This window comes from Haplochromis burtoni, unplaced genomic scaffold (assembly GCF_018398535.1).
Source record: "Haplochromis burtoni strain Fernald_Lab_line unplaced genomic scaffold, NCSU_Asbu1 Contig_58, whole genome shotgun sequence".
NCBI classification, from domain to species: Eukaryota; Metazoa; Chordata; class Actinopteri; order Cichliformes; family Cichlidae; genus Haplochromis; species Haplochromis burtoni.
Genome location: NW_024582419.1, coordinates 1,858,599 through 1,884,989, shown reverse-complemented (window position 1 = coordinate 1,884,989; position 26,391 = coordinate 1,858,599). Strand labels below are relative to the sequence as shown.

Here is a 26,391-nt window from a genome sequence, read left to right as displayed (position 1 = left end):
TTAATTATTAGTTTTCATTATCTTAGAATTTTGTGTGTTTTGTTGTTTTTGTTGTTTTTGTTTTTTTTAAACTTTTAGTTCTTAATTTTAAGATCACGCCCAGTTTGATCAATATACTTTAACTTTTTACTTTATGTCACAATCACCTGTGTCACTTTCTGACATGACATTTTATTGCAAGATGGACAAATAAACTTTTTCCTATTAATACATATACAAAGACTTCTTTTTTTTTATTGTTTTCTTACAGGTTATTGTGGTGTTTTTTGTTTTGTTTTGTTTTTTTTAATTTCCTCCTGCAGCTCCTGAATTTGGACACACATTGGCCCATGAACTAAAATTAGTTTGGCACTCCCAGAAGAGGCGGGCGGATTAATCCAGATATCGATAGCATTGATACCAACACTGGTATTGGTATTAGATTAGTGTGAAAGGATTGATATTTTGTTTCTATCCTGTAAGCTTACTATTTAGCTCATTGAATTATGTTAAATTATTTCTTTTGGAAAAATATACATATACCTCAAACACACACTATGAAAGTTGTCTGAACCTTTCTATGTTGATTTTCATGTGCCTATAGTAGATAATCTATACAAGCTGAACCAAGGTGCTTCAGGGATGGGTACATTTACATTCCATGTCCAAATAATCCAGCTTCAAAATACACGAAAATCTGACAAGTGTGTTTTGATATGTTAAGTAAGTACTGTAGAAAGTAAAAATCACAATGATTTAGCAGTCATTAAAATGATGATGATTATCTCATCATAAATCATGACACACTGCTCTCCCCTACATAAGCCGCCTTTATAGATTAAAAGTATCGGCATTGGTATCGGTAGCACTGCCGTTGAATTGAATGACTAACGGCTTTTTGTACTCCAGGCCAGAGGGTGGCGCGCACGCACATACAGTTTTCCATCGAGGATAAAGCGCGCTTGCCGTAGAAGAAGAAGCAGGAGATAGCTTAGATGCTAGTGCGTTTAAAACGGTGTTTTTACTTTTAAATCGTCATGTCCTGGGTTAAAGCTCTGCCTGTGAGCGGAGACGATGTCTTCGACGAGAGTGCGGACGAGCTTAGTTTACAGAGTAAGGAGTGGACCTCCAACATGAAGAAGCGACTGAGGGTAAAGTTAGCTCACATCAGAAACGGATCCTGAAATGTTAACTCACACCGGCTCTGCGTGCTAAACGTCCTGTGTGTGTGTTTGTGATGTGGTGTGCTGTCCTTCTGTGTTTAACTCGCTCATGTTTTCTCTCAGGACGGGTATGTGGACGGAGTTGATACCGGGGAGGATGCCTCGCTTCAGGTGGGATTCAGCCTGGGCTTCAAGGAGGGAGCAGCTCAGACTGTGGCTGTGGGACGACTCAGAGGAATCGTCAGGTAAACCATCAATAACGTCATACATCTGCCCCGCATGTGACTTGTCACGTGATATTGTTTTCCTTACAATAACATGATAACATCTAATAAGATGTCACATATTAAAGTGACATCATTTCAAAAAGAGTTGAGGTGATTTGAGCTTTGTGGCATGGTGTGTTATCCTGCTGGGTAAACACAACAATTTAAATGCTGCTGGTATTAAGAGGCCCAAAGTGTGCCAAGAAAATGACCCACGCTGTTACACCAGCAGCAGCCTGAACACTTGATAAAAGGTGGGCTTGACTCAAATAGGATGTGTATAAAGTAGCCAATAAGGCACCAACAGGAATGGACTCTGCCTATAATCATGTAGTTTAGAGTCAGTCATTGTTCCTGTCAATAGAAACTGTCCAATGAGAAATTTTTACAAAGTGTTATTTATGTTTTTCCCCCTCAGTTTCTAAAAAATCACGAGATTGTAATAATTGCTCAATGAAGGATATATTAAGGATAAACAATCAAATATAACAGACAGCATCCACAGTGAAATCTCTGTAATTGAGAAGTCCTCGTTCATGCCACATGGAAATCCTCTCAGAGGTTTCAGCCTCATTCTTGCACAGAAACATCCCGAGTCTCTTTTGTACCGACTGTCATTGAAGTGTCCTTTGTGTGCCATTGAATGTGACTCTGTTGTTTCTTTGTGTCTCGCAGCGCTATATGGTGCTGGTGCCAGATCCAGCATCCGGAAAAGCCCGTCCCATCCTCTGTGACTGACCTTCTGCACAGGGTCACGCAGCATGAAGACAGAATAGCGAACGGTATCAAGAACGCTCTGGAGAATCCTCCGCCCAGTGTGAGCGACGTCTCCGAGAGCATGGAGGACCTGGAGGTGGAACGGGCAGACCGGGGCTGCTGCGAGCAGCGCTGTGAAGAGTCGGACTGCTGTAGGAAGGGAGAGACAATGGACTCGGACTTTCCTCACAGGCCACAAAGGATCTGCTCGGGGTCCACTGAGGAGCTGCACCTCCTCCTGCAGTGCTGCGTTGACGTGGTGTCAGAACTGGGAATGCCACAGGAGCTCATCGGCCACATAGAGGAACTGAGGAAGCTGTAGTGACTGAAAGGGTTCGAGTGATGACTGAAACTGTGACGCTAAATAGGCTTGGTGTGAAGATCTTTCTCACAAAAAAAACATGAAGATGTATATAATGTTTTATATACTTATGGATTTTTGTATTTTAAAGTGTTTGGAAATAAACTGAAATTTCCTGCTGCATGTTTGGATCGTTGCCTCTAAAATGAGAATAGTCTATAGCAGTAGTCCCCAATCTTTTTTGCACCACGGACCGGTTTATGCCCGACAATATTTTCACGGACCGGCCTTTAAGGTGTTGCGGATAAATACAACAAAATAAAACTAGTACCGGTACCGAAAAAATGAAGATTTATTCATAACACACGTGAAAAGACCCAGGAAAACCGAGTTAATGATAAAAACGATAACAAAATAATGCTGAAAACCAATAAAAACCATGCATTTCACACCTGAGCCTTAACTCTCGTGGCCCGGTACTGGTCCGAGGCCCGGGGGTTGGGGACAGCTGGTCTATAGAACTCAGTTTTTAGGAAATAATTCGGTTAACTTTCAGTATCCTAAAATGTCTTAGCAAATGAAATGACAGCGATAGAGCCATCAGTATTGACTTCCATTTTTGTTGGAGGTCTATATATATATATATATATATATATGTGTGTGTGTGTGTGTGTGTGTGTGTGTGTGTATGAGTTAAAAAAAAGGTTTTTGTTTTGTCTTATAAAACGTTTTCAAACAATTAAAGACTGAAGTGAAATTTAAATCAATTAAAAACAAAAAGCCAATAGGAAATAAACATAAAAACTAATAAGATATAAACCATAGCAACTCTGGTCCTGAGAGCTGTCGGCGATGCCTTTAATTGCATCTGCCTCTGTAGTTCGAAAGCATAACCTTATCAAATCGACTTTGATATGAACAAATAAAAGCAGCACGTACTCACATTTAAACACGATGAACGGTAAATGTTTGGCCTTTCTGCTTGAAAGACTTAAAACGTTAATTTTCTGTCAAACGTTTTGATGAGTGAAGACTAAAAACCGATTTGCACAAGTGTTCCTGAAATTCCTACTTTCACCTGAATGCATCAAAAAAGAACTCTCGGCGCACACGAGCATGACGTCATGCGCTCGGACCAAGCCGTGACCCGCTGCTCCTGCTAAGCTAAGGTGGTTCGTACCAACAGATGGTCCGCGTCAAACGCTCCGAAAACCCGCTTTCCTATGAAATGTGCCGCATTAAGCGATAACGGCGCAGTCGTAGGAAGAGCTAGTCACCGCGGCAGCAGCGTTTTCAGTGAGCGCCAGTTACTCTCCGGGAACGCATGCTTGTATTTTAAGTTTACCGCAGCTAGCTGGCTAGCTCGTCAGCTCACCAAAAGTGAAACAGGAACGAGACTGAAAGCTCCAGGAGTTTGACTTCAGCACAGCCAAAACAAGGTGTGTTTTCACGACCTGACCTTGTCTTTTATTTGTACCAGCTAAGAAGTGTGCAGCCGTTATTATTAATGTTACTTTGCCGTGTATGACAGGTGTAGCTGTGTTCATTTAATAAAGTCGTGTGGTTTAAAAAAAAAGAAGAAGAGGGAAATGCCCTCGCGACAGGAGTTTTTAGCCATACTGCCACTGCATTGTTTTACTGTGCTTCATCACAGGCTGCCAAAAGGTGTTTTTGTATGAGGATCACACGTTTCCATACTGTAATGTATTCAGTCTGTAGTCCGAATGATTTTCAGTCGGACTGAATTATATACTGAATGATATTCAATCTCTAGTGAGTATAGAGAATCCCACATCAATATGTGTGTGTTATTCTTTTATGTTATATGTTATTGATTAGCTTGAAGACATGCCATGACTGTGCACCCCAGCTGTGGACATTGGTCTTAGGGGCACACTGTTGGATTACATCACTTCTAAATGATAACAAACATCTATTTCTGCAAGAAAAGAAAGTGTTTACACATACGGGACAACACGGAGTTATGGTCAGAGGTTTGCATGCCCTCATCATGTGCATAAATGTCACATTAAATCTGAGCTTTTAATGATTTCTTTTTCCAAGGTGGAATGATTGTGCAAAAAAAAAACAACAACCCAAGAATCGGGTGCTCAAAAGTATACATTCAGCCTCAAATATATGCATTGATATTTGGTAAACTGTCCCTTAACAAGTGGCACCTTAAGCAGATCTTTTTGGTGGCCATGAACAATCGTTTGACTTAATTCTGGCTTGATTTGTGAACTCTGCTCTTGCCAGAATTTGTAGAGTTCTTTTAAATTTGTTGGTTTCCTGGCATAGACCTGTTGTAGTCCACAAATAGGATGGAGATGAGGGATTTGGGAAGCCCGTTCAGGAAGTTTAATGTTAGCCTGCTTTTTCTTATCTAAATGTATGTTTGGGATCATTGTCCTGCTGGAGCATCCGACTTGTGTCCAAGTTTCAACCGTCTAGTTTTTGATCTGAGGTAGAGTTGAAGAATTTGGAGGTAGTCATCCTACTTCATAATTCCATTCAGTTTGCGCAATTTACCACTGACACGAAAACAGCCCAGAGCGTGATACTATCACTGCCAGGCTTGACAGCTGGAAGCTTCGCTTTTACTCCTCCACACATACCTCTTGTCATTGTGGAGAAATACTCAATCCCTATCTCCTCAATCCCTATCTCGCCTGGCCATCAAACATGTATCCAGAAGGCTTTTGGCTTGTCTACGTGGGCAGTTGCAAATTTCATTCAAGCTTGAAGGTGTCAATTTTGGAGCAGGAGCTTCTTTCTTGGACGGCAACATCTTAGTCCATGGCGATTTAAAACTCTTCATGGTGGAGAATGATGCTGGTATTTCAGCAATTTCCAGTTCATGACAGGCTTAAGCCTTCGTGGTTCCTGAACATCCAAATCAATTCCCCCTCATCCGAGGGAGTCTGTTTGGGTCCTCTTCCAGATCTTGGCAAAATGGTGACATATCTGAATAACGGGTACTTATGTACAACTGGTTGAAGTGATGATCTTGGAATCTGCGGTTGTTTAGAAATGGCTTCAAGAGACCTTCAGTTCCTTGGACTTTCCTGTTGTTCAGCGTATAGGTCAGCTCAATGAGTGCTGTCAAACAAATCCTCTTTATGATGACAAAGAGAAACTACCAATTGTAGTCAGTCATGATCATTAACCAGAAGTTAATGGGCTTTGGCCTTGCCAATTTAAAAGGAAAAAAAGAAAGAAAATCCCAAATAAATTCAAACTTGTACATCCAATTCTTGTTTGTATTTTTTTTAAGTCATAAAGATCATTAAAAGCCAAAAATCATCATGACATTTGTGCTCATGATGAATGCATTTTAACTTCTTTATGCGACGTAACAATATAGCCGCGATTGACCTAATAATATCTGTCAACAAATTCATCAGTCAGGGGATAATTTTGGGTCTTTTTCTTGGCTCAGTGGGGGCCTTTAGGAGCACACTCATTGGTTCAGATATAATTAGCAAATAGTCTGTTACCTTAGGAAAGACTGGCTTATTCATTTTCCTAATATCTTTGGTGATTTTATAAACAAAAGTAAATTAAACCTCACTTAAAAAAAAAAAGAGTTGTTGTTCATTTATTTATTTTTATCACAGTCTGGCTGGGTGCTGTCTTTTTTGCCTCATTGGGCAACATTTAAGGAGTCTTGAGCTTTTCCATATAGTTTATGCATGTAAGCATGAATAATGTGGGGTAATCATGTTTGGTTATATCTCAGGGTTTTTCCATGTTGGATGTGACCTTTCAGGTCCACCTACAGTAAATACAATAAGTCTTTGTTGCCTTATTCAACAGAAATCTGTGTGTTGTTGTGTTTCCTGGATGTTTGAAAAACAAAATATTTATCGTGTTTGAGAAAATGAATCCCCGTTGAACATAAAAGCTTTATCGTTCATAATGGACAAAATCTGCATGTACCAAAATATTGTATTTTATTAAATACAACAAATTGTGTAATTACAGTAGCAGGAACTTGTTACATAACAAACTGTAACGTGTTAGATCACAGTCAGTGTGTTGATCACTCATTCTGTGCTTTTTAGCTGTCAACACACTTTTTATAGGACATAAACATGGTTTCTCCCTTGCGTTAGCAGCAGCTTATCCCTCCGTCGTCATCATGGAGTCCTGAAATCTTCAGGCTTCGGCGACTCGCCAGGTCGCTTGTGGTTGCTTTGGACCAGAGGCCTCTTCAGCCTACAGCCTGTCCGACCTCCCAGGCTGAGGGAGCGAGCAGATGGGGAACTGGTGCTGTTGTCGCCATGAAAGTCCCTGCGGCAGTTTGGAGGAAAGAAGCGGTTTGCTGACCAGTGACTCGAAGGCCACCCAGTTCACAGGCTGTAAAGCTGTGGCTGGCAATTGCGGTCCTGAAGGAGATGATTGCATGAGGTGAGATGACTGGGAAAACACAGACAGGGAAACTCAAAGTCTGAGTGTGTGAAGGGTGCTGGGTGCTAATAAGACTTGGTGACCTAATCTGGTACAACAGACACACTTTCACAGGATTTCCCAGCAGTGTTTCGTTTCTCAGGTTCCTCCATAAGCAGCAGACCACAAACAATTTTAGAGCTGACTCAGAACACTTTCAGCTGAGACTTTTAAACGCTTGAAGAAAGCTTTGGAGTTTGCGGTAATATTGGATTTAAGCATCTAAAACACGCAGACAGTACCTGCATCTGTGGTCACAAAAGCAGCATTAAATGCTGGAAAATGGGTGAAAACAAAATGATGATTAGATTTTCCCCTGTGGGTTGTGTAGGATGCACCATGTGACCCAATGACAGCACAAAACAGAGTACTGAGATCAGAAACAGGGTGAGGGGGACTTCCAAAGGTCTTAAAGTGTTTGTGGAAGTCAAAACATTTGTCATTTCATGAACTAACTGGTAATCAAAGAGATAATGTTTTGAACAAAGGTTATCTGCTTCCTCTCCACCTACAGGGTTGAAGGAATCCTGAAACATTTCAACAGTGTCTTATCTTTGGTCACAAAACATTGTTTTTCTGGGCATGAAAAGGGTGTAGCCGAGGCTCTGTGGCATTGTTAATGAATACTGTGTTGTCACTTAGGGATGAGGAGCGGAAGATGAGTCCTGAGACCGGAGAGCAGGAGCCTAATAACACTCAGGAAAATGGACCCTTGAAGCAGGAAGTCATTCAAATAGAGATGCCTCCGCCCTGCAACATGTCTGAAGAAAACGCCACCGGAGTACAAGATACAGAGGAATCTCCTGCTCACAGTCGTCAACTTCCAATGCAGTGCGCTTTGGGGTCTGTCCAGGATGAGCACGCCAAGGCAGATTCTGAGGTTTTAAAAGCACCAGAGATAGAAGAAAACCCCCCCACGCAATACAAATTCCCAGATGGCACCTCTCTGACACCTGAGGTGGTCTGCTTTGAAAAAACTCCGCATACTGAGGCAAACACAACAGTAGAGCAAACTGCAGCGAGCACAACTCATCATGACGAAGAAGAAAAAGTGACTGTTGAAGCTGCAGCTAAACCATCAGGGGAGTTTTCTGAAAATCACCAAGTGTCATCAGTGTCAAACATGCTGTTGGCTGCAGCTGCCCCGGCAGCCCAGCTGTCGTCTGCGTCTGTGGGAAAGCAGGAGCCTGAACCTGAGCCTCTGACATGGTGAGTTACATGAAATGAACCTGTAAGCTTAGAATTTAGCTTCCCTTTTATAATGATTTTAATATTTATTCTGAAGAGCTGGACAGAAAGTTCCAGTGCAGTTCAATGTCATATGTTGTCTGTATTTCTTTTAGAAGAAAATATGAACTTCTTAAAGCGCTTCTTTCTTTGTTGTGTGCGCATGTTTGTGTGCTCGTTTTACCATGACATTTCCTGCATTAAAAATATAACGCCTTACTTAAAAGTACCACAATATCTTAGCACCTGTATAATGTCAAATACTGTAAGACTCCCTCTAACAGCTCCAGGGTCTAAAATTAAAATATTGTGACACAAATGCGACACGTTCTTCTACACGTGGTGGTTGTTTAATCAAGTTTCGGCAACACCAAATATTTATTTTGCTTTTAGTGGTTGGACACATTGATATGTGTATTGTATCACTTCCCTTTGCCATACAGGTGTTGATACATTGCTGCCAAATGTAGTTCGTTTTGCTAAAACAGGAAGCTGCTCTAAACGTCTGTCAACAACTTGACTTACCGGAGGATCTGCTTTATGACTCTGGGTTTAAGATGATATAGCTCTGCCAATGCTGTAAATTCCTCTCATACCAAGCAGATTAGTTTGTTTATTCTTTTTTAAATTTTTAGTTTGATATGAATTGTGATGTCAAGTGTCCAATTTTGTCCCACCTAGCAGTGGTGAAATCCCTGGATCGAGATTGGGATCAGTTCCAAAAGTTAATCGCTTCCAAGTTGGGGGGCAAAAAAACACCTCTGTTTATATTTTCTTTCAAATACGCCAAAGTCTTTTTGAGTAATCCTGCAACAGAAAGACAAACTGAACCGCTCCTTTGGAGGTAACGATTGAGGGTAAACTAAGTGACTGGTTTTTATATAGCCCTTTTCTACTTGAGCACTAAGAAAGCAGTTTATACAACATGTCTCATAACCCATTCATGCACATTCACACTCCAGAAGATGTATCAGGATCAACGTGTGGTTGAGTGTTTTGCCCAAGGATACTTTAGCATGCAGTCCACAAACCTCCCAATTAGTAGTACTGTACTACCACCTGAACACAGCCTCCAAGTGATTAGGAGTTGTAGTGAAGAAGAAGGCAGACAAAATACAAAGCTCTTTACTTGAATTAACACACTGTTTAGAGTGAATATTATCATTACATATATTACAGTGAATAAACAGATGGTTACTCCTCTCAGCTCTGAAAAGCTGATGGGGTATTGAGATCACCCTGCCAGGCAGGCGCGTAGCTGTGAAGTGTGGACACGAAAGTTTATGAATGCAATAACTGGAGAACGAGGCAACATAGTATTTCAAAACTGATACCACAGATGCTACTTAAATCTCAGACGAGTGTGAATCCCGGACATCGGAGTCAGAGATCAACTTTTCAGATTTTTCAAATTTATACCATAGGTGCATTTAATAGGAGGCTGAGGGTAGCACAGACAACCGCTGGTATTTTTTTCTTCTGATGTATTGTTACACATATGTCTTGCAATATATAAAGTATTGTAGAATCACTGGGGATCAAAGTACTGTGATAGTATTGTGAGTTACTCTGTGACTCCCAATGCTGCTTGCTGCAGTCTTACTTTGGTGGTTTACTCAATTATAATAATCCAGATGAAACAGCTTGGCCTCCTTAAAAATGGTTTAAAGACAGAAGACGGTCTTATTGTTTCTAGAGGATCGTAACATTTTCTAATCACATCTGTGTCTGGTTTGGACAGCTGCTAAATTCTTTTCTTTCTTTTTTGTCGTTTAAGTTTTTATTTGTTTTATAACAACCAAAGGAATAACAAATCTTAAACGTAAAGCAGCCAAGTCGGCGCTTACCATACCATTCATGAATCTGATCGTCCCAGTGGTGCAAGAGCAGTCCCAGGATTTCTTGAAGTTCTCTGTATTGTTATTTAGCTTGGCCAGCAGGTGTTCATATGACACTTTCTCCAGCATGAATTCCAACCAGTTTTTAATGTCCGGAGCAGAAGTGGTATTACATGACCTGTATAATCTGTGACCACTCCCAACTGTATCACTGTATTTTGGTGTTTTAATATTAGGTATTATTGTCCGATTCCCCCAATAGGCATAGTCTTGGTGACATGGGTATCACCATGCACATTCTTATGTGTTATAATTCTATTTTCCAAAATGGGGAAACGTATTTACAGTCCCAGATCGCATGTATAAAGGTTCCTGGTTCTGCTTGACATTTCCAACATAAATAATTGGTAAGTAGACCCGTTCTACAAAGGCTAGATGGAGTAAAAAAAACTGTACTATCTTATAATGACTCTTTAATGTTTCCTATTATGTGACAGTATCTTTAACCATCCATCATCATTATTTGGACAGCCAAGGTCCCTCTGCCAGATAATCCTGAGAGCTTTACAGACTGTTTGTATGCTATTAAATAATTTGTGAAATGCGGATGCCTTGTGTTTGATACTGAGTAGATCCATACATTTTTGTATGTATGAAATTATCTTTAACAATGCAGCATCTAATCTATAAGTATTTCCAAAAGTTATCTTTTTGTTTTTTAACATTATATCTAAGCATGAAAACCCAAAAAAACACCCCGCCTGTGTATATACATCACCTATATTGTGTGTCCCCTCCATAAGTCACTTTCTAGTATGCAATTTATTCCCAACACAGATAAAAAGGTTGAACCATAATGAGGAGTACAGCTGTTTAAAATGTGACATGGCATGCATCCCGTGTCTCTTTTCTTTCTTTGTTTGCTTCTTGTCCTAAGTTCACCATCCCTTTAATCATTAACCTCCTTTTTTTATTTTTAGATCTGTGGTTGCATTAGACCATCAAACTGTTGCAGAATCACTGATCAGGGTCGTTTTATGACCATGCTGTTAACGCTCTATAGGCCTTGACTTACTACTTTTGGTTTTTCAAGTATGACATGAGGTGATAAGGGCTTCTATGGATAGCTTTATTACTGAACATTATTACACATGTACGACTGTTGTGTAATCACTTGCTTTTACATTTGTGCAAGCAATAGTCCATTTATTTTTTTTACCTTTCTTATTGCTGTCTGCTCAGTGCCGGGACAGATGATTCAAACAGCAGAGAGCCCAGTCTTGAAGACCCAAAAAGCCATGATGTCTCTCAGTTGTCTTCTGGATTGGAGCCCACGGAACTCGACCACAGCGGTGAGGGACAGGACTCTGCCAGCTCAGTGAAGGAGCCAGAAACCACAGCTCCAGCAGACGCCAGAGAGAGGCCAGTGGGTTCAGAGTTTGCAATAACAAAACAAACAAGGTATTTGTTTACGTGAACTCTGGACTTGTGGCGGCAGAGTGGCACTGTGGCCACTAGGGGGCGAACTCTTACCATTGCATCTTCTATGACAGTCAGCCCTCCTCATACCTGCAGTTTTCCTACAGCTAAATGTGTGCTTTACATTTCTAAATACAACTTAAGTTGCACATTTGCAAGTTTGAGTTTAAGACATGAATGGTAAACTTGGCTTTATACACAAAACGTGCATTTTCTTTTCAGCTTGCCGTTAGATGAAGATAAAAGGTCAGATGCGGAGCATACACCTGCAATGTCAGAGGAGGTCGTGTCTGTGGAGAAAACCAAGCAGGAACCAATGTTAGTGCAGGATAACGATGAAGATCTCCCCAAGGTCAAGCGGAACGATGAAGAGATAAAAGAGGAGAGGCCAACTGAGGCCGAGACTGAACCTGTGAAAGATGCTGAAGGCGAGGAGGTTACAGGAAAAAAGGAGCAGCTGGCAGAGAGCGCAACCAAGAATGTTATGGCTGACACCACGGAGAAGGAAGACAGGTCTGTAAAGATCACCTCTGTTCACTTTATAGTCCTGAATTGAATCACAGCATCTGTTGAAAGAATAAAGGAGGTAAAACCACTTTTACCCAAGAAACAGATGGGATTATGAGACAAAAATGTAGCAAAATACACACAAATTATGTGTTTGGTATTTATAGTCAAGTTTATGTTTATTTATTTTTTTATTTTTTTGCAAATGTCACAGAAAAATGAAATCTGGACTTACACATTTGAAGTGTGAGTATTTTTAGTGAGATTAAGTTGTCCCTGTCCCAGTTGGCATTGACTTAAAATTGCTCGATATGGAGATCCAGGACCAGGCTTTGGATACACAAAAATAACTTGTTGTTTGATTAAAAATAAGTGTTTCTGTTTTATCATAGTGAAGAAGATTTGTACAGAGGCGAAGAGGAGCTGTCTGCGTCACAGCCCGAGCTGGAGACAAAACGTCAGTACATCCTCCGCTTCTATTGCATCAGTGATTTTCAACAAGTGCAGCTTTTGTCTGTCATTTGAAATCTGGACAATAGTCTTTTTGTTCTGCCCATCGTCTCACCTTTCTCTGCTATCCCTCGCTCAGTTTTAAAGGTGGAGGACAGATGCAGTTTGTCACCGGTGGTGAATATTCTGTTGTACAGTGAGAGGGAGTGGAAGGGAAATACTCTTAAAAGCGCTCTCATTAAAAAGGTTGGTGCCTGAAGTTTCTCAGAAGAATCATTTCAGGTTAAAGCCAGTTCTTATTTATTTATTTTTACATTAATGGCTAGGATGTTTCCTCTAATGTCCCCGTGTGTTGGTGCAGGGTTATAAGGAGATGTCCCAGAGCTTTGCCAGCGTACGAAGAGTCAGGGGGGACAACTACTGTGCCCTCAGAGCCACGCTGTTCCAAGTGTTGTCCCACAGCACCCAGTTGCCTGCGTGGCTGCAGAATGAGGACGTCATCATGGTAAATTTTCACTTCTGCATCTTATCGTTCAGAGCTCATGCTGAAACCAGCCCCAGCATTGCCAAGAGTTGAAACCACTGCTGTCAGCAATTGCTGTAAGAAATTGCAGCTTCCACATTTTGTCCACCCGCCATGCTCTGTGCAACTGTTCAGACCTGTTTGTGTGAGAGGCCGTTCTCCAAAGGCAACAAAGCAGAACTGACTTTACACTGGGCACAGCAGCAGTGGAAAAGAGGAACTAGAAAAGTACCATGTACCGTAAACCTCAGTCACACAGGCGCAGGTTGGCGACTCCATGACAACCATTGGTTGCTAAGGAAAAATTGCTATTCCCCAATAAAAACCAAATGACAATCTGAATTTCAGTCATTTAGCAGTTCCTGGAAGTCACAAGGATTTACCAGGGGATCCCATGTGACTGGGGTACTATATTAGTGCTGATTACAGTGATAATTGGCTGCTTTGAGATTCAACATGTTGTGCGTTCAGAGATGCACTTTCACATCTCATGCTTGTAACGAGTGGTTATTAAAGTTACTGTTCGGAGGAGTCTGGCCATTTTCCTCTGACATCAACAAAGCATTTTTCACCCAGCGATCAGTGTCTGTTAATCCAAGAGATGGTTCTGTGGGAAAATCCCAACAGATCATCAGTTTCTGAAATACTTACACCAGCCTGTGGGCGATCGTGGCTCAAGAGTTGGGAGTTCATCATCGCCAGTGTGTGAATGTGTGTGTGAATGGGTGGATGACTGGATGTGTAAAGTGCTTTGGGGTCCTTAGGGACTAGTAAAGCGCTATATAAATACAGGCCATTTACCATTTTACCAGAAACTATGCCACCTTCAAAGTTTGTTAAATCTTCCCCATTCTGATGCCTATTTTGGACTTCAGCAGGTCGTCTTGATCATGTCTAAGTGCATTGAGTTGCTTTCATGTGATTGGCTGATGAGATATTTTTCTAAACAAGCAGCTTTACCTCATGAAATGGCAGGTAAGCGTATGTAGTTTGCCTGCCATGTCACTTACCTGCTAATTAGTGCTAAAGACTTGTAATAAACCGCACAATTTCACTCACAAAGAATAGCAACAGAGTTCTTAGTCATGGCATGGTATTTGCTAGATAAATATCTTAAGTCCTCCAGACTGTACCTCAAAGCAGCCAGTCCTAATAATACATAACTTTAACTGCTGATGAAGTTTAGATTAATCACTTATCAAATTTGCCCCTCATAAAAGTAAAGGGGAAATTGGCTATAGACCAAAACTAGGTTTCCTTATGCGCAATACTGAGATTGTGATTATGTAAAATGCAGCAGCAGAATGGGTTTTTGGGGTGTGACTACTCCTGCAAGCTTGACTGGCACACATATAGTTAAAGGTATGTTATTTAAAAGAAAAAAAGGATACTGTACTGTACTAGAACTGTGTGTAAATACACCTTCCAACAACTTGATGCGTTCTCATAAACATATAATTAATCAATAAAAAATACATAAAAGTGGGCATTTCCCTTATGACATTTTCCTTCTTACCCACGGTGTTTTACATTTGGGGCTAGAGACCGGCCACATAAGTATTGTCTCAAAAGCAGAGAAGTAGAGACGTCTCAGGCCTTAGTGTGCCCTGAAAGGACATTAATAATTGTTCCTGGATCTTCAGACTCAAGACATGAAGCATCATACCTGTTTTATTTTCAGAGAAGGGCCTTCTACAGATGGGGAAAACCTCCAAGGTGGCTCTGCATCCAGTGTTTTGTTTTTTTGTTGTTGTTGTTTTTGCCTGTTTTTATTTCAAAGGACTTTGTGGTTTTTGACCTGTGAAAGGTGCCGTATAAATAAAGTTTACTCACTTACTAGTAGAAACAGGCTGGCTGGCCGTGCCCGTTACCGGGTACAGTCTATGTAATTTCTTTTTTTTTTAACCTGTCTTGCTAACTAAAACTTATTTGTCCTACAGCAGCCACCGTAGCTAGGAGTATGCACTGTAGTTATTCTGTCTGCCTTCTCTCTCCCCAAGCGGTCGCGGCAAATGGCCGCCCCACCCTGAGCCTGGTTCTGCCGGAGGTTTCTTCCTGTTAAAAGGGAGTTTTTCCTTCCCACTGTCGCCAAAGTGCTTGCTCATAGGGCGTTATATGATTGTTGGGTTTTTGTCTGTATGTATTATTGTAGGGTGCACCTTACAATATAAGAATAAGATTAATAAGAATAAGAATAACTTTATTTATCCAGAGGGAAATTCTTTTGTCATGTACATGCTCAAAGTAGCAGGAGAGACAGAGGAACAGATGAATAAGATATACAATATATACAATAAGAGCAGTAATATACAGTAATAATGCACCTTGAGGCGACTGTTGTTGTGATTTGGCGCTATATAAATAAAATTGAATTGATTTGAATTGGGAGGAATAAGAAAACAAACCTCGGTTGACTGCAATCTGCAATATACCTAATCCAACAGTGAAAACTTTACACAGCGTAACTTTAAGAATGTATTATCTTAGTTAACAGTTTTCAATTTTCCTGCGACTTGTGTCCATTTTATAAACAAAAAATGTGTTTTATGCTGACAACATAGTCACTAACTCCTTGGTCTGAGAAGTCACGTTGCTAATATCGAATGGTTAATTATATACAGCTGTTGGTAGAAAAGAACCAAAAATTTACTGCAGAAGTGATCATTGCCCCGTCTTGTAAACACTGTTAATGTTACATAACGTAATTCTTTGTGTTTACAGCTGCCAAAACAACTGGAGGCTCAGGATGGGCTGATAAGTCAGTGGACATTTCCTGGAGAGTGCCTGCAGAGAGATGGGACAGGAGATGCCGTCCAGCAGCTTAAAGGCTACATGGAGCTTCTCCGTAACACGGTACTGGCTGCAGACCTTAACAGAAACTCTCACACAGCAAGAAAGTATTTCAAAAACACAACAAGCGTAAACCACAGCGCTATTTTTATGCCATTTGTGGACACTCGAGGGTATTGATATTCACCCATGAAGGGTTGGCTGATTGCTACCATATGTTAAAGGGAGGTAGTTTTCTAAAGGATGTGTGGCTTCTTTTTTCCTGTGTGTCATTAAAGCAGCCTGGTAATGCTCTGAGGGGATTTAGAGGAATAGCAGGAACTGAACTGATAAAAGCACTTTACCAGTCTGAGGCTTGGTGTTGAATTTATATTCAGTCGCTGCCTGGTAGGATGAGGAATTCTGGTGTTTACATACCTCTGTTGTGTTACGAGATGTAGCTGTGTATCTGACAGTATAATCTGTGGTCTGTCTCGTAGTCTGCGCAGTTTGTGTCATTTAAGTGTATAGGGGAAAGACACTCAATACAGCAGCTTTGCAATAGATAAAAATGGGGATATCTGATTCTGTAGTGTGTATCATCATAAAGGAAATAACCAACAAAAGATCCTTTTTGACCAGATCAGCCTGGGGACCAACGTCAAGAACAGATCAGTAACTACAACCGTCATTTTCACACCTTTGAAAACTATAAAGTGGTGTATTTACAAAAAAAAAAAATCTCCCCGCAACAACAACCTTGGGGTCGTAATTTGTTGTTGATGCTTCCATCCATACCAAAAATAATTGAAACCATCAGTGCTTCCATTAATCTCTATACCATAAGGTTTCAATTTAGTGCAAGAATCCATGTGCCAAATAGCATTTGGCCCTTTATTGCTTAATAATCTGTTGGATTGACCCGCTGCACCACATATCCCATTTGAATAGCTCAAAGGTGTCCAGCGTTATCCTTGACTCTGTCCATTGTGCTGTAGTTCTTTATGCACAAATGACATCACCTCATCTAAATCGGTGTGTTGTCTTCTGGATAGACCCATTTCCTAACATCGTTTCTTCAAAGTCTGGATGCTTATGATAATGTGCTGATTCTGAGGTAAAATCATGAGTAGTTATTTGGTGCCACTATAAAAGTAAAATTTACTTAGGTCATCTAATGTTGGCAAAGCAAAGTTGTTGCACAAAGAGACGGGCTGTATTTAAATACACCTGCCCTGTATTTTTTTTTTTCTACCTTCAGCGGCCCGTCGTAAACAAATGAATGTGTCATTATGCAAACAAATAAATGTTTTCAGCCAAGATATGTCAAGTGACCGAGTGCGTGCAACACAGTAGTCAATTTGCTCATTGACAAAGACTCATTCAGACTGATGGTGGCTACATGCTGGCAATCTGCCTGCATTTATGAATTAGAAAGCAGTTATTTGCAAACCTGCAAAAATCTCTCTGAGAGCGATTGCAGTCAGTCCAAGTCAGACTGTGACTGTTTGCACAAAGGTTGCATTCCCTTTAGGTGCAATCAGCTTGTGATCAAAGATGCTCGTGAGTGTGCAACACCCTCAAGCTCTGAGCAACCATTTAGTCACCACAAGTTGCAGTCAGCTACAGAATGTGAAAAAAATTCAATACACTCACCAATCAGAGGCAAGGAGGATGCTTTTTACCCATGTTACTGAGCTGTTGGCGTGCTCTGAATTAATATGTAGTATTTGAGTTTAACTTAATTAAACTTTAGCTATCCAGTGTTGGATTGCTTTTTGGTTGAGTTGAAGTTTGCTTAGCTAATGTTATCTGCTCGAGATGAGTCCTCTTCTTCATTGTTTCCCCAGAGTTTTTTTATTATCATTATTTTTATTTTATTTTATTTTTTATAAAGTATTGACATTGTGGTGCCAGTTTAGCTTAATGGATGAGCAAATGATCATCTGCCACATGACCAGAGTGCAGCAGTGTGTTCGCTGCTCCACTATCCAATAAAGGTGAAAATGCCCCAAATTTTTCAGGTCTGTACGTGACTTACTCAACCTTTTGAGCCACAGCCACCCTGATACAGAAACTTGAAGGACATACACACATTTTAATAAATGTGAAACTGCAGGGGAAAAGGGATTCCTAGTGCAATTTGGAGAAAAATCAAAGATCAGATTGTTTGAAGTCCAACTACAAGTGACAGGCTCATCGGGTGTGTCTGTGTTACCCAGAGATCATTACTAACATGCTGAACATTTGTATTAAGAACCGTTCTCCTTGGCAGGTGCAGACAGCAAGTGTTAAATAGTAACAGTAATTATATGAAGTGGAAAAATGTTGAGTGTAAAGTAATGCATTGTCATAAAGGGCATCAAGCTTTTTTATCCTTAACACTTAACATCCAGGTCCCGGACTGTCGTCAGCTTACACTTTGACTAAGTGTGCCTTTGTTCCACTGACTCTCAATGCTTTCTTCTTGCTGGTTGTCAGATTGACTGTTGATATTTGACCTGTTGCCTACTGACAGGTGATGTAATCTCCTTTGTAACAAAACATTCAAACAGCTGTCGCCTGATGGCTTCAGGGCACTAGACACGTTCCCACTATTCTTGTGCAATAAACCCTCTATTGTTGTGTCGGGTTTGGAAACACAATCACACAATCCGACCAAAGATGTACGTCATATTTCTTGGCGATTTCCAGTGGGGAAAAAAGGACAGTAAAACGTCAACAAGCAAGTCCAACTGAAGTATTTGTATGATACTGTCTGACTGTTGTTCCTTCATTCCACAGTTTCACCCAACTATGCTGGCACCATGATTCTCGTTTGCTTTGTTTACAGCTGTACACTGCTGACTGGTTTTATTAAAAAAAAAAGAGAAAGAAAGAAGAAGAAGCAAACAAAAAAAAACACTCAAAACAGAACCATTGTAGAAACCTCAAAAGAAAGAAAATGTCCCAATATTCCTGTCAGGAAATCATGACTGGTCCTAGATTTAGTGTTCTATTGATCAGCCATCATGCATGACATCTGTGTTTGTTCTTGAGTCATAATCGCATTGATATTAGGTTCTGTCTGAACAAAAAGGATTACATACTATTATGGGAGGTGATAAGAGAAAGAGGAATTTTTGCCTTAAAGAAAATTCGATTAAAATAAACAAATAAGACTTACAGTACTTTTCTGCTCTAGCACTTGAAGTCAATTAAATTATGTGTTATTGATTTGGTCAGTGAAGTGGCAGAGGGGGTTGTTAATTAGTTTCAGCTGCTTTAGAGTTCGTGAAATTACCAAGAGGCATTACCAGTGGGGCAACAATTTGACAACCCCCAAAACAATTTTTCCCCTCCTCATCTTCTCTTCGTTTTTTTCCATTTGTTTTGCATTTTTCAAGGTGTCACTACTGGTACTATGAGGCGATACCTGGACCCTACAGTGGTTGCACTGTAGTTCTAACTCTTGCAGGATGGCACATCAATACGTGCCATTGCCAGATGTTTTTTTTGTCTCCCAGCACAGTGTCAAGAGCATGAAAGAGATTCTATGAGACAGACAGTTACTCTAGGAGAGGTGGACCGGGCTGTAGAAGGCCCTTAACCCATCAGCAGGATCTGTTTCTTCTTGTTTATGCAAGGACAAATAGAATTAGCCTTGCCAGAGCAATGACCTCCAGCAGGCTACCCATGTGGGTTTCTGACCACGTGGCTGAAACAGACTTCATGAGGGCCCAACATCATCTAGTGGGCCCTGAGCTTACTGCCTAGCACCGTAAAGCACGATTGGCATTGGCCATAGAATACCAAAATTGGCACACTGGCCTGCTGTGCTTTTCACAGATGAGTGCTGGTTCACCCTGAGCACATGTGAAAGAGTTTGGAGAATCCCAGGCATGCATGCAAACTCATGGGGGTTTGCATGCATGCGAGTAACAAATTACTCAGTACCATTTTAAGCTACAGCAATGAAATTTTGGCAAAACCGACTAGCTTGACACATCATTTTTTCACTTCAGTTTTCGGGGACTCTTTGAACTTAGCGCTCTGTAGCTTGATACTTCTTATTTCCATCAAACAACATGGCATCCTTTTCTTCCTAACACATTACCCAGTCTGTACAAGTGTAGATTTTTCCCCATGGACGTTTGATGTGTTTTCAAAGTATTCCTTTAACATATTTGAGCAGTGCATTTCCATCTTACACACACTCTCTGATTGGCAGTTTTGAAGTTCAGCATCCTGACCAGCAACACTTCGACTGACTGGAGGATCTAGTTACCCCCAACCTTCCAATTAGCAAACACATCCCTGTACCTCCTTAACCACAGCTGCCCCATCCCAACAACTAGGGATGGACCGATCCGATATTACGTATCGGTCCGATACTGACCTAAATTACTGGATTGGATATTGGAGAGAGATAAAAAATGTAATCAGATTCATTAAATATCTCAAAAGCACCTCACAAAACTTGCAACCAATGACTGTAGAAAAGGTCATTGCTTGCGACACGGCGTAACTCAGCTCATGACCCTAGCATGTTGGGGCAGTATGTGTCACGTGATAGAGCAGCTGTGGCGTGCGAGACCTCTCGGCAGTCGCTACCAAACCGGCATTTCATCTCCGAGAAAGTTAACCCAGAAAGAAGTAAAGCAAGTGTGTAAGTTCATCTTTGAATGTTTGTAAAGCATTTTAGCGTTACGATTAACAACCAATATATGGAGTGACTGCCTCTTCTCTCCCCTTCCTCTCCTGTTGCTACTTCAATCATGAAACTGATCAATGACCCACTCCCGTCTCTCTTGTTTGTTTTTGGCCCACTTCGCGCCAGAAAGAGGAAACCAGCAGCTAAACAACAGCAGCACGTTTAAGCTTGATAAGCTGTTGTTAGAATTTATTTAATATTACTTTCTACACCAGGATCCTTTTCTACATAGCTGACGGCTCGTAACTGTGCAGGGGCGGATCTAGCAAAGTTTAGCCAGGGGGGCCGATAGGGCATGAACAGGGAGAAGGGGGCACAAAGAAATACTTTTCTTTCTTATTCTCATTTAAAATGTCCAGCTTTAATTAAATAATTATCTGAATCTTACACCCAAAGTTTTAATCTGATGTAAAATGAATAGAAGTCCATTACTGTATATAGTAACTATTAAGTCTAATATATACCCTAGTAAGCTATACTACTTTTTCCTTTGGGAACCATCTGTGCGGTCTGCAATTCTGTTGAAGAAAGATGTTGAATCTATTTAATTATTGTAGAAAAATAATTTATTTCTGTGCATTTATTTATTTATTTTTACACGTGCATTAAATTAAAGTTGATTACATCGATTAAGCATCACGAGGTGGAGGGTGGTTCCCTATTTTTTTTTTTGTTGGCAACCCTATTAGTTAGGTTGTTTAATATTTCTGCTAAGTACTCTTTAAAATACCAGAATAGGGAGGATGGTGTGGGTTTAACTTTATTAGCTCAGTGTTGCTGAACTATGAAATATTTTGGGTGCAGTGTATTTTTTGCATACAGGTTTATCAGAATAGCTTTAGTGTTTTGTTTTGTTTTTGTTTTTTTTAAATGTATGAACCTATACAAAATGCAGCAAGATATTAAAAAAACATTTTTATTGTTTAAAAAAAATACACTATATCGGATTCATATCGGTATCGGCAGATATACAAATTTATGATATCTGTATCGGACGTAAAAAAGTGGTATCGTGCCATCTCTACCAACAACCTGCCCTCATTATCTGAGCTTTAAGTTCCATAACCTGAAATTATGTCTGAAAAAAGCAGTAAATTCTCATGTATAGCCAGCTGTTTTAGACCTCTTCAGTGACTGATACACTTTGTTTGTCTCCAGTGGCAGGCAGCGGTGGACTGTGCCACCAACGCTGAGCGTCAGCAGCTCTGTGAGCGAGTGTTTCAGGGTGGAGAAGAGGAGCTCGGTCTGCTGGAGGCTCTCAAGCTGCTGATGCTGAGCAGAGCGGCAGAGTTGCACAGCTGCATGCAGGGCGGTGAAGACGTCCCCCTCTTCTGCTGGCTGCTGTTCGCACGGGACTCCTCCGACTGTCCACGCTCTTTCCTCTCCAACCACCTCAGCCACGTGGGCCTGACCGCAGGTCTGGAGCAGGTGGGAAGCGTCTCTGTTGTTTTTGACAACTTTATGGTAAAAGGTTGCTGGGAATTTTCTTTCCCACTGAGTAAACATCTGTCGCACTCAGTAACAAAAACAACAATTCGGGCTGAACATCACGAGGTGGGTGTGTTAACATTTTTGTCATGTGAGAGCCGAATAGTAAAACATGCCGGCGCTTGCTCTGTTTTTTGTTTTCCGCTTGTTTTGAGTGATGCACCATTGACCCCGGGGGCGGAGGTAGTTCTCAACTGCTGAGCGTTTTAATTGTTATTTTCATTTTTTGAATAACAGATTTTACAAGCTCTGCTTCTAAAGAGAGACTCCACCCGTAAATGTTTTGTGCTGAAGCAGCTGATCAAACATGGAGCTGTTTGAGAAGTCTGCTGGAGTTCCTCTGTAACTGTGCAATTATCCCCTCCCCCCTCCCTTTGCGTTTTCTCTCTTGGGCAGGTGGAGATGTTCCTGCTGGGCTACGCCCTGCAGTGTACCATTCAAGTTTACAGACTGTACAAGGCAGACACAGAGGAGTTTGTCACCTACTACCCGGACGACCATAGGGACGACTGGGAATCTGTGTGCCTCGTCACAGAGGATGATCGCCACTACAATGTGCCCGTTGTAGAAGCTGCAGAAACACAAAAGGAGCTCCCCTCCAGCTGATTGCCACTGCAGAAAAACCTCCTGCCATACAAACACCCCTCAGGTTGATCAAGATTTATCAATTAAAGGTATAGTTTTGGGAAGTGTGCTTATTAATTGACAGCCAGCAGTAAGTTTGCTTAGTTTAGTACAAAGAATGGAAGTAAAGGGTACAAACATACAACCACCAGCACTTTTGATTGTTTGTTTTTGTTTTTGTTTTTTTACTTTAATCCACACAGAAATCAATGACACATTATGATTTTCTTCTTCTCTGGACAGAGGCGCCTCGCTAACCTTTCTCTATTTCCTTTATTATCTATTAACCTTTTGTGGTAATCAAAGATTTTATCCTCTTGCTAAATTAGTAACAGGTTATATAATTGGCTTCAGAAATTTTAAGCCAGGCTTTCGTTAAATTTACATGTAAATTTCACGTAACAGAGACTAAGCCAGCGAAAACACACCCATGCTGTTGAGGAGAGCAGAACAGGTTAGACAGACACACATGCATCAGCACGAATCAGCTGCTGCAGCTGTGCCGAGCATGGGTCACATCTGTCTGTACTGTTAGATGAAAAAGGGATCACAGATCTGTTGCTTTAAATTATGAGCGATCTTTATCACTGTGCACACACTCCACCAGAAGTAGAGGTGAATGCACGTTAAGAGCCTGGTCTCAGTTTTAATCTCCATCATAAAAAAGCTGTTTAAATATCAGCAGGAAAGAGAAACAAGACAAACTCTTCTGTTGTGATCGCTAGTTGGCTTAAATTAAGATACTTCTGAAGGAAAGGTGCTGGTGGGAGGATGTTCTTACCTTTGGAATGAGTGGTAACCTGAAACCTGCAGACCTCCACAAGAGATTGATGATTTTTGTTTTGGGCCTTTTATTAGAGATGTTCCTGGCTAGTCATCATTTCTAAAAGGCAAAATAATAACTCAAACCTTTAGAATTGAGCAGACCTTAAATCAGGGATGTCAAACTCATTTTAAGTGGGCCGGACAGATGAAAATCTCCTTTGTGTCAGCGTGAAGAAGCTTAACTACACATTTAATCTCAATATAAGAAGAAGTGCGATTTCAACACTACGTCTCAAAAGAAATGCTGCTGCAGCAGACAAAAGAATTCTGGGATTTCATTACAAGAAATAAATGTTACAAATTACAGAAAAGTTCTGGTAGCTCATTGCCCAGAATGTCCTGCAATTATGAAGCATACTTTTTTTTTATTTTTAATTCAGATAAAATGCTCTATTTTATTTATCAGTTTTGCTGTGGACACACTGTAAAAAAGGAGAAACTTCTCTAGTAGATGGTGCAGCTTTTCTGTCATTTAATTGGTTATCCAGTACACAATTACTATGGTGCAGTATGTGTGGCTGTGGAGGCGATCTTAATTAGTAGGAAAAGCAGTAAAACACACAGAAAACAGTCCAATATAAGTCCACGATTTCTTACATTGTCTAAAGATATCCAGTTGGCCAGATTGGAGTCTTTGCCAGGCCGATTCCAGCCCCCGGGACTTACGTTTTAAATTTGTCAAGTTAAAAATTTGACATTCTGCAAACACATTCCACGTTAATGAAAAAGTCCTTTTTTCATTCATGCAAGCACACCCCGGTGCAGAATGTGGTTAAACCTGGCTTTAGCTGCTTGTTTAACCAGCTATTTCAGCAGCTGACTAGCGGGGGGAGGGCAACATTTAAATAACTAGTCAACTGGTACTGTTTGACAAATATTATGGTCTGCTGTGTAGTAGGGCCCATTCTATAAGTTTTTTCATCAGTTGTAGTGAATTACTGCCTGAATGTTGCACTGATTACAGAGCGTATCCGTCTATGCACTGCACCCATACAGTCTGTATGTGGAGCTTTCTGGATAACCTTGCGAGCATTAGCTGACACGTTGACACATCTGGCCGCAAAAACCAAAGTGCTTAAGGCCATTAAGTAAACGTAACGTCACAGTGACTGTGTCCATCTTCGGTATACAGTTTATGTTTTTGGCAGAGAACAGCTAGCTGTCTCCCCCCGCTTACAGTCCTTATGCTAAGCTAAGCTGACTGCCTCCTGCTTCACATGTCTAACTCAGCAAATAAGCACACGTCCCAAAAATCTTGACCTATTCCTTTAAAAAACAAAAAAAAAACAAAAAACAACACACAACAAAATGCTGATTCAAGACCACGTACAAGATTTGGTTTACATGTTCTTGTACACACTGTACTGTATACACAGTTTTCTATTTGGATATGTGTACATATCGGATATCCTGTGATTTTCTCAGATAGACGCAGATTCCTTTGCAGGGTGTCATTTTGGAAGGAAAAAAAGCCCAAATTTTCTCAGAAGTTTTTTGTTTTTTTTTAATGTAAAATTTTGAGTGAAGCTGCCAACAGCGCCAAAAACGTTAGGTGATGGTATTTACACTGGATGTTGGGCACTTTGAGTGTTAATTTATTGTTTTGTTTTTTAAAACAAGTGTGACCGTCTAAATTCATTAAGTGAAGCAACTGAATTAGTCAATGAAGGGTTGGACGATTTATCAGGTTCAACACCAGATGACGATCAGAAGATTACTCGCATCCTCTGTGTCAGAGGTGTGATTTGTGGCAGTCTGTGTGTGCATGTGTGTTTGACTTTGTGTGTATGTGTGTGTTAAACTCAATGTGTAACATGCTGCCTTTTAACCAAGCTGTTCTGAAGGGAAGAAATGTGCCAATGTTGCTGCTAACACTGGCAACAGACCCAACCACCAGCCGCTGGACTCAGAAAAGGCTCGCTTGGTCCTCCGTGTTGCCTTAGAAATAATGCACAGTAAGAATGAATGTTGGATATTGGTGATAAGAGGCCATTTATGTCTTAATTCCAGAGCAGGTAAAGGTGATTAAAGAAAATGTTATGCCATTTGCAGGAATGTTCTTGCACTGTCAAAAGTTTTGGACAGCATTTAAATAAAATGATTTTTTTGGGGTGGTGGGGGTAAAGTTCTGGATTGAGGTCTGTAGACAAAATAAAACAGTGTAAAAACGTTCTTAAAGTGGAGCTTTCCTCTTTGTCTTATGTATACTATTACAATAGTGGATGCTCATTTAAAATAGGGCCAGTGTGCTCGGCATATGCACAAGTAATCGTTTTCATCCCATTTAAGTTTTCTTTTTTCTAATCTTGGCTCTGCATGAGGTCAGTGAGGGAGAGGATATCTCTAATATGGTCATCTCACAAGCTCCACCCACAAGTTTGCAAGGGGCAGCCAATTAGAATAAAGTTGTGTTAAACAGGATGAGGATGAGTTTAAAAGCATCTTAAACTGGGTCTTTATGCAGCTCATCCTCTGTGCGAAACAAGCCATCTCTTTAAGACTTGCATATTTTAACTCTTCACCCTCGGATACCTTCTTCTGGTCACCCTTGTTTCTCTTTCCCAAACTGGTGTCTGACCTGCTTCCAGAACAAAATGACTGGCTACGCATCAGAGGTCTAGGTATACCCTTGGAAAAACCTGGAAATTACTCCAGATAGATGTGTAGATAGCCACATCTTTGTAGATATATACTGAATTGTCAACCCTGACCATCTAGGGTACTGGGGGAGGTTGTCAGATGTCTTTATGGCAGAAAAGAGTAAAAGCCCACTTTCTTCTGATTGGTCGCCTGACATCTGAACCTGGTGCTTGTGAGCACTGCTTCCTTCGCTTGCCAGCGTTTTTATTTTGTTAATACCAAATTCAGATGTTGAAAAGAACAAAAACATTAGTTTGTAATCACAAAAGTTTTGCAAGATTGGTCAAATTTGTCAACAGAGCCCGCACGATGAGACTTGCACAGATTTATGAAAACAGTGTTTGTATTTTAATACATGTTTTAAACTTATTAAATCTCACCCCTGACACAAATGTCATATAATGAATAAAA

The 26,391-nt window shown here is 40.7% G+C and overlaps 2 protein-coding genes across 4 annotated transcripts; both read left to right on the top strand.

Moving 5' to 3' along the window:
- Positions 1–890: 890 nt before the first annotated feature.
- On the top strand, positions 891–2,739 carry otulina (OTU deubiquitinase with linear linkage specificity a). Its single transcript, XM_005922524.3, has 3 exons — positions 891–1,130; positions 1,266–1,387; positions 2,084–2,739. The coding sequence occupies exons 1-3, from the start codon at positions 1,017–1,019 to the stop codon at positions 2,484–2,486; spliced, it is 639 nt and encodes a 212-aa protein (XP_005922586.1). The 5' UTR covers positions 891–1,016; the 3' UTR covers positions 2,487–2,739.
- Positions 2,740–3,571: 832 nt separating this feature from the next.
- LOC102308253 (ubiquitin thioesterase otulin) lies at positions 3,572–25,512 on the top strand. Of its 3 annotated transcripts, XM_005922525.3 has the most exons (11): positions 3,573–3,904; positions 6,587–6,878; positions 7,560–8,126; positions 11,225–11,443; positions 11,684–11,974; positions 12,361–12,425; positions 12,558–12,664; positions 12,780–12,923; positions 15,663–15,794; positions 21,562–21,831; positions 22,288–25,512. In XM_005922525.3, the coding sequence occupies exons 2-11, from the start codon at positions 6,727–6,729 to the stop codon at positions 22,495–22,497; spliced, it is 2,157 nt and encodes a 718-aa protein (XP_005922587.1). In that variant the 5' UTR covers positions 3,573–3,904; positions 6,587–6,726; the 3' UTR covers positions 22,498–25,512. The 3 variants fall into 3 exon arrangements, with proteins under 3 accessions (XP_014189137.1, XP_005922587.1, XP_005922588.1); XM_014333651.2 differs by lacking the exon at positions 6,587–6,878 and having other exon boundaries at positions 3,572–3,904; XM_005922526.3 differs by lacking the exons at positions 3,573–3,904; positions 6,587–6,878; positions 7,560–8,126 and adding an exon at positions 8,156–11,086.
- The last annotated feature ends 879 nt before the right edge of the window (positions 25,513–26,391 follow it).